Raw genomic sequence first — 15,606 nt, 5'->3', positions numbered from 1 at the left:
TACTGATTTTTTTAAATATCATTTTGTCCCGCCTTTTCCCCCTCGTGACGTATTTTTGAGTGGCAACCGGTGAGCCAATCAGAGCGCGGGGAGGTGGGCGTGGCGACGAGAGGCGGCTTTTTTCGCGCCGCCCTTGAAGCGCCGTTGGCCGCGGTTGCCTAGCGTCCGGGGGAGCCAATCAGAGAGCGGGAAGACGGGAGTGGGCGTGGCCGAACGACTGACCAATCAGCGTCCAGCGCGGCGTCTTTTAAACGTCCACTGGGGGCGAAGCGAGGTGTTTGTTGGTTTGTCTTGGTTTGGGTTGGTTTCTTCCTCCGAAGAGGGCTATGCCGAGTCGCCCCGAGGATTACGACGTCCTCCTCACCATCGGCGCCGGGTCCTATGGCAGGTGCCAGAAGGTGCGGCGGAAGGCGGACGGCAAGGTAAGGGAACCCAGGAGGAGGAGGGGGAGGCAAGGGCGCCTCTGAGCATGTGCAGAGTGCCCTCAGAGGTCGAGTAGGCCAGCCCTGAGGAGGCCCGGTCCTTGGCACGTTTCCCTTTAGAGCCCTATTATTATTATTACTATTGTTGTATTTATTGGTATCCTTTCCCCAAAACTGGGACTCAGAGCAGCTGACAAATACTGAAAGCAGGATATACTGTAAATTCCCCCTGGCTCTCCCTACTGGGAAGTGTGCTTTGCACCCAGATGGAGCCTGGGACAATAATGCCTTCTTTTCTTTCGTCCCTTGTTCCTACAAAACCTTTTCAACATTAAGCGTGTCTTCTATGCGCTCCTTGAAGCACACTCTCTCAGCCTCAGGGGAAGGCAATGGCAAGCCCCCTGTGAGCAAACCCTGTGACACGGTTGACATCAGTCAGAAACTACTGCAAGGCACACGGCAACAGTTCTTCCTTTACTGGTCCAAAACACACTGCAGAAATATTCCAGTTTGAGACCACTTTAACTGCCCTGGCTCAATGCTAGGGAATCCTGGGAACTGTAGTTTTGTGAGACATTGAGCCTTCTCTGTCAGAGAGCTCTGGTGCCACAATAAATAGCTTTTTGTGGCTAGTCATGCCTCACAACTTCTACCTGTGACCATGTGCTCCATGTGACAGAAACGCCAAAGGTCACCTTGGGCATAGAAATGTTGGAGAGATCTTCTAGGCCAGTGGTTCCCAACCTTCTTAATGCCACGACCCTTTAATGCAGTTCCTCCTGTTGTGGTGACCCCCAACCATACAGTTATTTTCATTGCCACATGCAAATATGTGTTTTCCGATGGTCTTAGGCCCCCCTGTGAAGGGGACCCCAAAAGGGGTCCTGACCCACAGGTTGGAACCACTGTTCTAGACTTACATGCAGGACACTGGGTTGCACTGGTGTTTGCTTCTGTTGTTCAGTCCCTGCTACAAGAAAATGGTCCATTTCAACCTGGATCACATGCTGTCACATATTTTGTGACATAACAACGTTGACACTCCTGTTGATAAGATAATCCTAACCAGACCTTCTGGTAGGAACCTACAGATTTGAGTGTGTTCGCTTGCTCATCGTGGGAAAGATCCTTCATGAGTGAGATCTCTGATAACAAAGCTGCTTTTTAACCACTGCGCTAATAAAAGGAGATGTGAAGCCCTTAATGTTGCAGCAGCAAAGGGCTGCAGATGACGCATAGTTTGGTCATTTTTAATTCAAAGTACGATGCCACTGCTGAGTTTCTTTCAAACTTAGCCAAGAACTTGTTTAACCAACTTCTTAATAATATACTTTGTTTAGTGGTGTGGGTTTTTTCCTGTTTTTTTCTCTAGGTCTTGGTCTGGAAAGAACTTGATTATGGATCTATGACAGAATCTGAAAAGCAAATGCTTGTTTCTGAAGTGAACTTGCTCCGTGAGCTGAAGCATCCAAACATAGTCCGATATTATGATCGTATAATCGACAGGACAAATACAATGCTTTATATTGTGATGGAATTTTGTGAAGGTGGAGACTTGTCTTCACTTATTGCAAAATGCACAAAAGAAAGGTTGTAGACCTCTTTTTATTTATCCTGATGTTTGCAAATAACTTCTTGGTTCTATAATGACTAATTTATTAGCCCTGAACACATGCACATTAAGTCATAAATCACCAATAATTGTGAAGTTTTCCTGCCCTCTTCTGTTGTGGGGATATATGAAAATGACTGGGTGATGGCCATTTCAATCAAATATTTCTATCTGAATTCTGATAAAATTAGTTTTTTGTGAGTTTTTCGGGCTATGTGGCCATGTTCTAGAAGAGTTTATTCCTGATGTTTCGCTGGCGAAACATCAGGAATAAACTCTTCTAGAACATGGTCACATAGCCCGAAAAACCCACAAAAAACTATGGATGCCAGCCATGAAAGCGCTCTGATAAAATGCTTGTTGCCTTTTGACAACATATGGCAGTATACAGAAGCCAAGACAACTTGCTATTTTTCTGCAAAATGCATCCAGTGGGAAGTTACAACATGGCAAATAACTGACAGAGTCCTCAGGATGCGCAGGCCAGTGGATTTTTAAATGTTGTAGTTATTTCTAGAGAAGACACTTTTAGGTCTGCACTGCAAAGGAATAAACTATGACAGATGCTTTGGATTCTACACCTCACAGGTTTCAGTCCTATACTGTCTTTCTAATAGCCCAAAGACCACAGATACAGGGCTTTAGCCTTAAACAATTCAGTGTAGTGAAAACTGTACACAGATTTGTAAATTTGAGAATGTAGCTTGTAGGGTGTCTGTAAGGCAATTAGGTCCAGTGACAGAGATTTAGGCAGCCTTTTAATTTCATATTCTAGTACTGACACTTTCAGAGCTTTAGATCATAACATTTAAAGCATTTTTACTTGGTTCTCCAGCTAAAAAAGGGGAATACCAAAGCAAATTACAAAGACCACTCATAAGATATTCAGTGTGCCCTCATTCTTACAGTCTAAGAGAAACAGGGGGAAACTTGGAGGAATGAGCAGGTGGGAAAGCTCTATCGTTAGCTTTAGCTACAAAGAGTAAATTAAAAAATAGGGTTCAGCCATCCTGCAGGGCTCTAGGTTGGCTCTGGCACAGCAATAAAGATGCAGTCCGCCTTTGTGAGAACTAAAATGTCTCATCTGTGCTAAGCTGGACAAGATGTGAGCCACTGTGGGAGAAAGATGGAGTATAGATTAAGTGGAATCTTTAGTTTGGCACTTCATTTTTCCTATACTATGCATTACTTTCAACTGATGAAGCCCTGTGAGTATTGAAGTAATGTTGGGTGCTTTCTGTTGCCTTCTATCTGTGGGAAATCCTTGGTGCTTAAGGAGAGTGGAGAGAATAGAACGAGGATTACCTGGTATCTGTAATTTTGCTTACAGGTACTGGCATAACAAGTGGGGGGGGGGATCATGGCCTTCTGATAACAAGGATTCCCAGAAGGCCTAAGGAGCCATTCCAAGTTATCAGTGAAAAAGGGAAGAAAGCAAGTGTTTTCTCCAAAGTATACTACTACTATAGGAAATTGCTTATTTTCTCCCAGTTCAACTCTGCTTGCCAGAGGGCTTGGAGCAGCCAGTTACTCTTGCCTTGCATGGTTTGCAGAAGATAAAGAATGGGAGACGCTCCTGCTGATTCTAAACTTTTCTATTGCTTTATCAGGGAGACAAAAGATTTTCTGTTTTATGAGGTGGTTTGAATGTGATAACCTGCAAGAGAGATTCCCACTCTTTGTTATCTTATCAAAGTTTCCATGCAGGTTGGTCAGGACTGTGCCTCTCCCATATTGTGTGCTCTTGCTGAAGTGGTGAAGAGGATGAAGTGGAATTTTTCTCTTGAGTACCTGTAGTTCAGAAGCAATTAGAAACAACAAATGTTTCATCTGTTTTTACTGTCTCTTTACTCTGGCCCAACTGGGAGCAACCCCTTTCTCTTCCAAGTCCAAGAGGCAGAAAGTCTCAAGGACACCAGAGTTTGACTAAGATGCCAAGCCAAAAGGTTAAACTTTAACTTGCTATTTGTAGGTTTCAGTCACAGAAAGATTTATGGAGTGGGAGGGCTTGTATACTATAGTGCAGTGTTTTCCAAACTGCCAGATATTTGGACTGTCAAGTCTCAGAGTGCCTGAACATTAGCCATAAAGACACTTGGATTGAGCTGTTTTAGACTTCAGCTCTCAAAATGGCCAATCACATCATATCTAGAGATCATCAAATTAGGAAAGAATGTATACAGTACTAGAATCTTGGGAACTGTTAGAATCAGATATGGATTTTAGGTTAAAGGTAACATCTTCCTCTTTCAAAAGGCACTATCTGGATGAGAATTTTGTCCTTCGAGTTCTTACTCAGTTGACCTTGGCCTTGAAGGAGTGTCATAGGCGAAGTGATGGGGGTCACACTGTCCTTCATCGGGACCTAAAGCCAGCAAATATCTTCCTTGATGGAAAGAAAAATGTGAAGCTGGGTGACTTTGGCCTTGCTAGGATTCTTCACCATGACACTAGTTTTGCCAAAACATTCGTTGGTACACCATACTACATGTCTCCGGTAAGTATCAAAACAAAAATCTGTAATGTCAGTATTTGAGCATTTCCCAGTACTTTAAAATTTAACCTATTCTAGTTTAACTTGTTTGACTTGTAGTTAGCGAACAATGCTCTTTTAATTTACGTGCTTTATAAAATGTAGTATTTTATAAAATCTAGTATTTCAGGTTTAATGTGTTTGATTAGTAGCTAGTGAATAAAACTGAATGTATGCTGTGTTGGTTTGTATGCTTAATAAAACCTAGTGTTTCACATGGCTAAAGGAAGCTGAACAGAGATGCATGGATTTTCAGTAATGCCCCGAATTATTTAAATAGTATGGCTGGCATCTTATTCAATATTTATGAGATTGTAAGGCAGATTTATGAACCTGTAACTTTTGAGATTCACATTTAGAGTAGTTAATGACCAAGTATGATGGGACTTATGTTAGACAATGATTTCAATGTGTGTACTCTAAATGTGACTAAGGCCCTGTGCAGACTGGCACTTTGGGCTGGCCTAGGGGCAGAGTCAGGGCATAGCGTCTCTACAACGCATGCCCCAGCTATGCCCCAGGGTGCCATATCTCTGTGCACTATTCCACACAGCATTCCTCCGGCACTCTGTCCGGATGACGCCACACTGAAGGAGTGCCATGGTGCAGCAGCTATCGTGCACTTTCCAGGACACAAAAAGGAGCCACTTTTAGCGGCTCCTTTTCGTATCCTGGAAAGGCCAGATCGGGGACGCAGCATGTGGTTGATCTGGCTGAAAAGTCTGCATAGCCCCTATGTTTGGCTCCAATCCTATTTAGAATGAAATATTATTCATAATGTATATTGTTTTTTAACTAGTAAACTTTCTGTGAATTTTCTGTGGCAGTATTTCTTCTAATTTGTATGTAGATATCAGCAAAGCATGCCAAATTTAAGACTTGTTTTCTCTCTTAGGAACAAATAAACCGCATGTCCTACAATGAAAAATCTGATATCTGGTCTCTAGGATGTCTTCTATATGAGTTGTGTGCATTGTCGTAAGTGTATAATACTCACAAAAAGCTTCTAGGCAGGTTTTCTGAAGTAGTAGTAAGCTACATCTCAGTCTAGTCATACAGTGGGCCCTTTCCTTTAGCAGGGGACCGTTTCGGACACACACACACACACACACCCCGTGTAATGGGAATTCCGTGTATGCTCGAGCCCCATTAAAAAGCGCTGAGGCTTCTTCCAGCGCAGCTTTCACGGTATGCTGAAGCTGTGTACAATGCACCCGCGTATGACGTGGGCACACTGTACTTGAGAAACCCAGCAATTAGAATTAAAGCAAGCACCAAAATGTTCTACAAATACGACTTTTTAAAAATTGAAACCCATTGTATGTAGATGGGTCAAGCTGATGATGATTTTCATAAACTCTTTCCAGGCCTCCATTTACTGCCTTTAACCAAAAAGAGTTAGCAGAAAAAATAAGGGAAGGAAAATTCAGACGAATCCCATATCGTTACTCAGATCAGCTAAACGAACTCATCACAAAGATGCTGAACCTAAAGGTAAAGTGACTTCTTAGAGATACAAAGTGTTCTAGCCATGGGTCTGTACAAAGGAGTTACCACCTTTATTCTGGACTTGTTGTCCCACAAAGCCTTCTTTAGAAAGTGTTTTGGTATGACCCCATCTAGATTAGCCTTTGATGCATCACAAATGGTAACTGTCAAACAAAATCCAGATAAATGTGGATAGTGTGCAGCCATTGGATCCCAAAATTATTTCTTCCTCCCACCTAAGTTATTGTGGCTCTTTAAATACAACAATTCTGTACCTTAATGTTATGTGTCATTCTGATTTCAAGGATTACTGTCGGCCTTCAGTTGAAGAAATCCTGCAGAACACTTTGATAGCGGATTTGGTATCTGAGGAGCAAGGGAGAATCTTGGAGAGAAGGGGACGACGGTCAGGAGAACAAGATAAAGTTGAAAGGCTTTCTGGAACGCCGGTGAATGAGCTGAAACTAAAGGAGCAGCAGCTGCAAGAGAGGGAGAGAGCCCTAAAAGAGAGAGAGTATAGACTGGAACGTAAGAACTCATGTAGCCAGGGGGGCAGGGATTTCAGTTCATTCTCCTGCCATGCTTTCTAAAGGGTGGGATATATTTGGTGGCATGCACTTAAGCTGCCATAGCACAAATATTACATCTCTACAGAATGTATAATGTGACAGCAGAAATTTGAGCTAAATGAAGGATTGGCAAAAGATTTTTTTTTTTTTGGAGTTGGTTGAAATGTTTAATAACTGTCACCAGCTAGAGTTCTAGTGTGCTCAGTATTCAAATAATGGTTCCTGGGAGCAGTCATTAGCTGGGTTTCTATTTACCAAGTGTATACTGTAAAGTTACTCCATCATAGCTGCACTGAATTGTCATTACAGTGGTACCTCGGGATACGAATTACCCAGGTTACGAATTTTTCGGGATACGAATAAATCCCATAGGGATTTATTGTTTCGGGTTACGAAGGTTTTTTCGGGTTACGAAAAAACCCTGGCGCTGTTTTAAATGGAGCCGCGGCAGAGCCGCGGCTTTTTTTCCATTAGCGCCTATGGCAATTCGGGTTACGAAGGTTTTTCGGGTTACGAAATTAGCCGCGGAACGAATTAATTTCGTAACCCGAGGTACCACTGTATACAACTACAGTGGTACCCCGGGTTACGAATTTAATTCGTTCCGCGGCGCCGTTCGTAACCCGAAAGATTTCGCAACCCGAAAAAAGGCTTTCCGCTAGCGCTGGAAAGCCGCGGCTTTTAAATTTCGTGCCAAAAAGCGCCGAAACACACCGAAAAAAATTTCGTAACCCGAAAAATCTTTCGTTACCTGGAACAGTTTTTTCCAAGCTAACTTTTTCGTACCCCGGAAATTTCGTAACGCGATCAATTCGTATCCCGGGGTACCACTGTAGTCATGCAACAGGTGGTACTGGGTATCTGTTGCTAAGTAGAAAAACAGTGGATTGAACTCTTCACTCATTTCTGAGAATTGCACTTCTGCAGTCTTCTAGACAGCTCAATTGTTTGTGCAATAGTTTAGCACTTGGTTGTGCAAGTCTGATTAGGATACCACCCTTGCACAGCCACCAAAAAAAGTGCAGCCACTTACACAGTGGTGTTTACATCAACATTAAACAACAACATTAATCTTGCATATAAACACAGATATAGTGCTAATGCTATGTTATTTTTGTATGATGGGTCATTTACACTGTTATGCCAAACCTCACAAATGAACTTGGAACACTGTTTTTGTGGGATGACTTGACAAATGATGCAAATTGTATGCCACTTTGTCCCAACTAACTGTCTAGAATGAAAAGTTGCCATAAATGCCCTACCTTGACAGAGGAAAACGCTCACAGAGCACTAACTGCAATCTGATCAAAGTACTTGTTTCTTTTGTTCCAGAGCGAGAGCGGGAGCTGTGTGTTCGAGAGAGACTGGCAGAGGACAAATTGTCTAGGTCTGTTCTTGAAGTGTCTGACATTCCAATTGTGATGCAGCCAAACCTTATGGCATAAGCTTTTGTGCACCAAATACTACTTCATTCGAAGCATGGTTTCTAATCCTCAGTGGCAGGTACACATACACATGCAATTAAGCAAAATGAATATGGAGAATGAAGTTTAATGAATTCTGCTGCCACTTAACTCCATTCCTCATGTGTTTTTGTTTACTGTGTATACATACCTACAACTGAGGATCACATCCCAAGAAGTAGGCTGTAGTCCATGAAACTTTATGCATAATAAAATTTTAGTCCTTAAGGTGTGGCAAAACTGTTCCGTTGCAACAAACTAAGAAGGAAACTCATCACAAAATGTTAGATACAAGTTTTGTTCTTGCTAATCAATTCCTTTCTAAACAGGGCTGAGAACTTGATGAAGAATTACAACCTACTCAAGGAGCAGAGACTCATGCTGCCATCAACTTGCCCAGGTATGAGAAGATATAGGAAGCTCCTACTGGACTACTGAACAAAGTATGCAGAAGCTCCTAGCCTTATCACTAGTGACCTTTCGAGTCACTACTTCTCTGGTAGATATCCATGCAGCTCTGCTGGAACATGGGTCATTCCAGAACCTTAAGCAGCAGTGGGGCAGGAGGAGAGTGAGCTTTAACATATACATATGCTGCTACTTCTGAACTAACATGCTTATTGTAGTGGTATTTGTATATGTTGTAGCTTTTCTCTAATAAAGAATGACCACTTTAGGATGATAAAGCTTCTCACTTATAGGAATCTTCCAGTGTATATGTACAGTGTAAATGTATTGTAGATTTTTTCAGAAGCAGTTTCAACATCAGGTAAACAAAATACTGGACAAATTTAACCATATCCTTCAGCTTTTGTTTGTTTGAGCTACTTAGCAGTTCAGTTTAGATACAATGGCTACCCAAGATTGGGCTGAACACCATTATGATCTCTGTCAAAGCATTCTGTTGCTTGCTGTGCCTTTCTAATACTAGATCTCTGTGTGTACACTGACCTCATTTTTTAAACATATTTAAAATGCCAAGAAAATTTTGATTTTGACTTTCCTGAAGGCTCTTGTTAGTCCCTAATAAAACGTATTTTATTATATTCATTTCTAAAAAATTCAAACCAGGTTGTTCAAGACCAACCTAGCTACCTCTATGATGAGTCAAAACTTAATGGGTCCTTCCTATTTGGAGCTGGCCAGGTTGTTTTAACAATATAATAGCACATTCCAAAGCCATTCATAACTGAGGGACAGCATGGGCTGGTAGTCTGTATCCCAGTACCCCACTGCTCATTTATGTTTGACCTCAGCATATTATTATCATCTTAAAATCTGCTGTCTACTGGTTATCTGAACCAGGTGGAGTTTTTAATAAAAAGTGACTATGAAAAAAAAATGAGGCTAAATGTTAGTACCTTATTAGGATTCTACATACTTCAGTATGTTCTCTTTGTTTACTTTAAATGACTGCAGTGCAACTGCTTATAGGTCTGAATACAATAAGTGTTCTTTGGACTCTGAGTTTTCTTTGGACTCCCCTCTTTGTTTCAAAATACAGTATACAGAAATTGTTGAGTAGGCTTTGTATGGCCAACACAAGTGCCAAGTTCTGGAATGCTTCTATTGTATATAAGAATCATCTTCATAAAGGAATGCAGCATAGCTCATTTTACATGGTTTGGAATTGTGATCCACATGTGAATATGGCACATCTCATTTCATTACCCTACAGAAAAGAATAAGCTGCCTTATCACTGGTCTGTTTGGTTATCATCAAAACAACTGGCAGTGTTTTTCCAAGGTTTCAGGCAAGATTCTTTTTTAAGTCATGCCTTGAGATCCTATGGATTGTATCTGGGGTGTATTCTCAGTTCAGACAATGACCTATGGCCATTCAAATTGTGACAGGGCATGGTGCTGCATCAAAAGACCTTCAAGAAGTGAACGCTTTTGTCTTTGTATAGAATGATGCTGTAATTGTTTTGACTATCAAAATGTGTTCTAAGACGGCTAGTTTTTTAGTAGTCATGTTTAAACAATTGCAATCTCTGACAGTGCAGCACATATTAATAGCAGTTTTTTTTTAATTGCTTCCTTTGGAAAAATGCAACTGTCTTATGTATTTGACAACTGAATTTTTTTTCTTGAACACAATTTTCTAAATTTCCTGGGAAAGAGCAGTGGCATTTGATGCAAACATACATGAAGAAATACAGATATTTCATCTTGCTTGACACTCAGACAGTACAACAGTATTGCACTGTAGTATTTGCATACATAAACATTTAGTTAACTGCACAATCATGCTGGCCACATGATCACAGAGTAGTCTCTGACAACACTGGCTCTTCGACTTAGTAACAGAGATGAGTACCACCTCCTGCAGTAGGACACAACTTGACAACCTTGTCATTGGGGAATACCTTTATAATAACTTTACTCCACAAATAAAAATAAACTGCTTAATATTTTGGGCAGCTGTGGACAAACAGCAGCTTCCTAGATGTTGCTGGACTGTAATGTTACACTGTGATGTTTAGGGTTATGGGAACTGCAGTCCAGCAGTATCTGGAAGGACATGTTTTGTCCATCTATTTTAGGGCAACATTCTTGACATAAAGCAGCTTTGCCATATGTTGGTGCATCCATCTCAACTCTGAAACACTCAGAACCTTTTGATATGGCAAGTGTGGAGAATGTGTGGCTCACCAGATGCTCTTGGAGTGGAACTCTCATAATCCTTCACCGTTAGCTAGGATGGATAGATGTTGCAGTCTTAACTTTTGGAAGGACATATCTAGCAATTGGAGACTAGAAAAAAACTAGGAATAATGTTGAAAAGGGATCTGGGGTTGAAGCTGTCATAGTGTGTTACAAATTTAAAAAAATACAATGCAGAAGAGAAGCTAAATTACTGAAATACTCTGTGGGAAAAGTCTGAAAGGTATAACGAGAAGATCCCAGCAAGATCCTATGTTTTGCCTACCATGCAGTATTTCAGGTCTATTAAAAGTCTACTTTATGAAGGAAGCCTGGATGGTGTATAACAGAAAATGAATATATATTCCATTGTCAAGTGTCTTGCTGAGTGTGTTACTTTTTGAGGGTGGGTAAGTTGATGGCATTGCTTTTTTGTGGATAAACAGACATAAGCATTTCCATAACTTAAGCCAATTTTTAACAGCATCAGTGACAGATGTTAAGCTTTTCAGTGGGAAAGACCTTAATTGAGGGATGACAGTTTGCCTTGTTATGTTACTGACAATTATTTAATTAATTGAATTCTCAATTTTCTCAGCTAAGATATATTAGATATGAGACAGAGTTTAAGCACTACATGTCACAACTGAATGAGCTTTAAAACTGCTATTACTGTGTCCTTACAACGAAAAAGAGAGAATGGTTGAGAGCAAACAAACCATACTGCAGTCAGCGTGAACGATACTTTATCATGATCAATACAAGTTTCTGTCCTAAGGCATTACTTGAAAATGAGACAAAGACAATGAACAAAGCAAGAATGAGTGGGAGAAAATGTAGTTCTGTACACCTGGGAAGCATAATATGGCCTGCACACAATACTGTGTCGCCAGCCCAGTCCAACAGGCTGGAAATCTGATTCCAAACATGGGTCAATGATAAGGTAAATGCTGTGGTCTGAGTTTGGAAATGTTATTTTCTTTAGATTAAAACTCTTAGAATCATCAGCCAGCTACTGACTGAGGAATTCTGAGAGTATAATCCACTGAAAATAGCATTTCCAAGCTCTGACTGTGGCCAAGTATTGTCTTTACATAATTCTTTTCTTGAAGCCTAATTTTAATACCTTTGTAAAATTACTGTGACATTTCCTTGTTAGTGGACTTAACTGTCCTGTTAGATTCATTTTAGAGCAACAAACAATTGATGGCAGAAGTTAACATTAAATCAAAGCAAGATTGTTCCTGGGCCCTTTGGTTGATTTAAGCAAGCCTTAGGTTTAGATCTCAGTTCAGTCACAAACTGTATTCATTAACTTAACTTCTTGGTAGCTTTCAGCCCAATGTACTTTACAGGATTGCTGTGAGGCTGAAGGAGGTCCTGCTCATGCACATGTTTTGAATTGCTAGGTGGAAAGAGAAAGCATTTCTTTTAAAAAACATTGATTTGAATGTCCTTCAGGATGGGAATTCACTAGCTAGTGTTCAATATACAAGTGCAGAAAAAAAGACTCAAATAATGTATTATGGTCACAAGAAAAGGGTATCAATTAAGGATGAACAGTTTGTGCCCATACAGATGACAGACTACCATTCCCATAAGGCATAGCCAGTGTTGAAGGATGATGGAAGGATTTGTAAAATAACATCCGAAGGGTCACAACTGTTATAGATGACCAAAAATGTTTGCATGTTAGTGCTGCAAGCATAAATGTTTGGCACTTTTCTTAAACAATGTTACTTCTTCACATCAGTGTGCATAAGTTGTACCCTCATGACACTGCTTGGAAGCTGATCCATGCTTACAGCTTACTCCAATTTTATATAATGTACGAACTGTATATATAGCGTTGCCAGGTGAAAACAGGACAGGGCTCTTACTGTATATATTTAATATTCAATGGATCATGGCGTAGAGAGATGTAGCTTATGTTCTGCCAGGTGAAACTGAAAAATGTCTTTTCCCTCGCCCCAACCCACCTTTTAGCAGTTACATCCCCGCACCTGCACAAATCATAACCATTTATTAGGGGAGAAATGTCCAGCTATGCTCCACTAGCTGGATATACAGCACTAAAAGATGTCAGTGTAATGCATCCAGCTGTAGGAACATAACTGCACACCTCTTTGTACCCCCTTCCTCCCACTAGTCAGTACGTGGTCTTTTTGCTGGGAGATGCAGCAGCTAAAAGTGAAATGGATTGAGGAGTGAGACACCACGTAGTTCCACCAGGTAGAACTTCACACTACATCTTACTGTTCCAGGATCTCTTGACAATTAAATATATAGGAGCCCTGTCCCATATTCATCCCAGCAACCCTAACTGTACAGAAGGCACAGTCTCCCAAATACAGTGGTGCCTCGGGTTACGAAATTAATTCGTTCCGCGGCCGCTTTCGTAACCCGAAAAGCCTTCGTAAGCCGAAATGCCATAGGCGCTAATGGGGAAAAGCCGCGATTCCGTGTAAAATAGCGCCAAAGTTTTTTCGTAACCCGAAAAAACATTCGTAACCCGGAACAATTATTTTCTATTGGATTTTTTCATATCCCGAAAATTTCGTAACCTGGGTAATTCGTATCCCGAGGTACCACTGTAAGTCCTATCGGAATATCTAACATTGTTTGAATAAACGGTTATCTGCACTTTCCTGAAATAGACCATGAGAAGGAGATGAATGGAAATGTTATATTTCAATGAATAACATCTCATAGGGATGGTAGCAGGGACTGAGTCATGATCATCAGGATTGTCCTTAGAAATATGAACAATTGTAGCTTACAGTATAAACTTGAAAACGAAAGAGGCTAAAGAATAAATTAATTCAGAGGGTGAAAAAATAATTTGAAAACATTTTTTTCTTTATTTCTCTTTCAAGATGATGAAGTACATTTCTTTCCTACAAGAAAAAAGAAGGTCCAGTTTGGTGATGAAAGTAAAGAAAATGAGCAGTCTGTCAACAGCCTGGAAAATTTCCCCCTCCCTAAAGAAAAAGAGTGTAACCTAAAGAAACGTCTCTATGCTGCTAACCTGCGCGCTCAAGCTTTGTGCGAACTGGAGAAGCACTATCAGCTGAAAAGTCGCCAGCTCCTAGGAATGCGCTAAAACCATTCTCGTTTGCACATTATATGTATATATATAACTGTCATTTTTTTATGTATTGTCATTTTATATATCCTCTTTTATGTGTTTATAGTGGAAAGGATGGGTAGGCTGGTCTTAGAAAAAGTCTAAAACATTTCAAATTGTATGTAAAAGCATAGCTTGGTAGCATATATTTAGATCTCGCTCTTCCTAGACAGTTTGCATTCTGATGCTCTGCTTCCAATACTGTGTGAGGAAACCAGCCTAGTTCTAGTGTTAAACATTGATGGAGGAGGTAGGTGAGTAAGTGGTTGTCAGTTTTTTTAAATGTTTAGGATGTACTTTTTAAAAAACAAACAATACTTCAGAGAAAAGTTACTCTACCCTGTCAAAAAGGAGACTATTTTTTAAAAAGCAATTTCTAAACTTTTTTTTCCTGACAAAAATACTATCATTAATCTGAAGGACAACATCCCCATTGTATCAGTGAAAATGCTAAATTTTGAATTACCAAGTTCATACTGATTCAATAAAGGGGTCTGCTTTAGGTGAGACGAGCAATTAGATTTAGGCCCATATACAGCTTCCTGATTTTTCTCCTTAAACACAAGAGGCAGAGGCTGTATGACTCTGACAGCTATTAGACTACAGTTCCCATCACCCCTTACTAGTAGACATGCTCTCTGAGTCTTATGAAAGATTGAATGCAACATTTGGAGGGGCAGGTTTCCCACCCCTGCTCTAGGATCATAGCCGATATCTTGCTTCTTCCCCATTAGTGCTTAAGATGCTTGGATTACTGTTGTTGGAAGTGTCTGCAAAAATGGTACATTGCCTCATTTATAAAGGGGGTTTGGTTCAAACTAACTTGCAGTATTCCTATCCAATGCCTTCTGAACCCGTGATACCAGATGAAAGTCAGTATAAATCAGAATTTGTCTGGAGGAAGGAAACCTTAGAAAACAACCTAGAATCAGTTTCCTTTTGTTAAAGGGTGATCTCACCAGAGCATTATTTATACATTAAATAAGAAATCAAACAGAACAGTTTGTTTACTGTGGGTGAGTGCTTGTGTGTTCAATCTCCACATGAATTCTGAAATGAAGCTCACAGATTTCCCATGTGCAAAGAAACAGACTGCAGAGATCAGGATACAGACACTCATTTCTACTCTGCATGGGGCAGTAAAAAGCAGAAGCATGAATAGGGTTGTGTGTATTCTTCAAGGAATGTGATACATAGTTGAAGTTACTCTTAGTCTGACTGCTTTTCTAATTTTTATTTAGAGTATTTATACCCCATTCTTCAGCCACAAAGGCTCTCAGAGCAGTTTACAGATTGTTAATTTGACAGTTCCCTGACCTCAGGTTTACAATCTAAAAAGACATGACAAAAGGAGAAGGGAATGGCAGTAAGCAAGGGGATCAAGTCCAACAGATACAGCCATTTCTCTCCCTCCAAAGCTTTGGTTAAAATTGAAAATAGCTTTGGTTTTTAATCCTGCCCATTGGTGCGCTTAATTCTCCAGTGGCCTGAAGATGGTGCACCTGCCCTGCATGTATTGTCAACTGGCCATCGGCATGAGTGTTCATTAATTCAGAATGTGTACCTCGGTTCCAAATACATTTACCTCAAAATCTATACCGTCTTCTTCTACAAGTGTTAAATAATTTGACCTAGCAGCTCAGCTTTAACCTAAGCCATATTCATAAAATCATTTCATAATAAAGTTTTTGTGGCTTCTTTGCATAATAATTGCAATTAGTTTGCCAAGATGCATAGAGAGAC

General features: G+C 40.5%; 1 protein-coding gene across 1 annotated transcript; it reads left to right on the top strand.

The window, feature by feature from the left end:
* The first annotated feature begins 251 nt into the window (after nucleotides 1-251).
* On the top strand, nucleotides 252-14,862 carry NEK2 (NIMA related kinase 2). The gene is made up of 9 exons (XM_042446016.1): nucleotides 252-422; nucleotides 1,795-2,012; nucleotides 4,291-4,531; nucleotides 5,463-5,545; nucleotides 5,935-6,061; nucleotides 6,361-6,583; nucleotides 7,960-8,014; nucleotides 8,420-8,490; nucleotides 13,613-14,862. The coding sequence occupies exons 1-9, from the start codon at nucleotides 327-329 to the stop codon at nucleotides 13,837-13,839; spliced, it is 1,341 nt and encodes a 446-aa protein (XP_042301950.1). The 5' UTR covers nucleotides 252-326; the 3' UTR covers nucleotides 13,840-14,862.
* Nucleotides 14,863-15,606: the final 744 nt, after the last annotated feature.

This window comes from Sceloporus undulatus, chromosome 1 (genome assembly GCF_019175285.1).
Source record: "Sceloporus undulatus isolate JIND9_A2432 ecotype Alabama chromosome 1, SceUnd_v1.1, whole genome shotgun sequence".
NCBI classification, from domain to species: Eukaryota; Metazoa; Chordata; class Lepidosauria; order Squamata; family Phrynosomatidae; genus Sceloporus; species Sceloporus undulatus.
The sequence above is the reverse complement of the archived record's forward strand: the minus strand, read 5'-3'. Positions and strand labels throughout refer to the sequence as shown.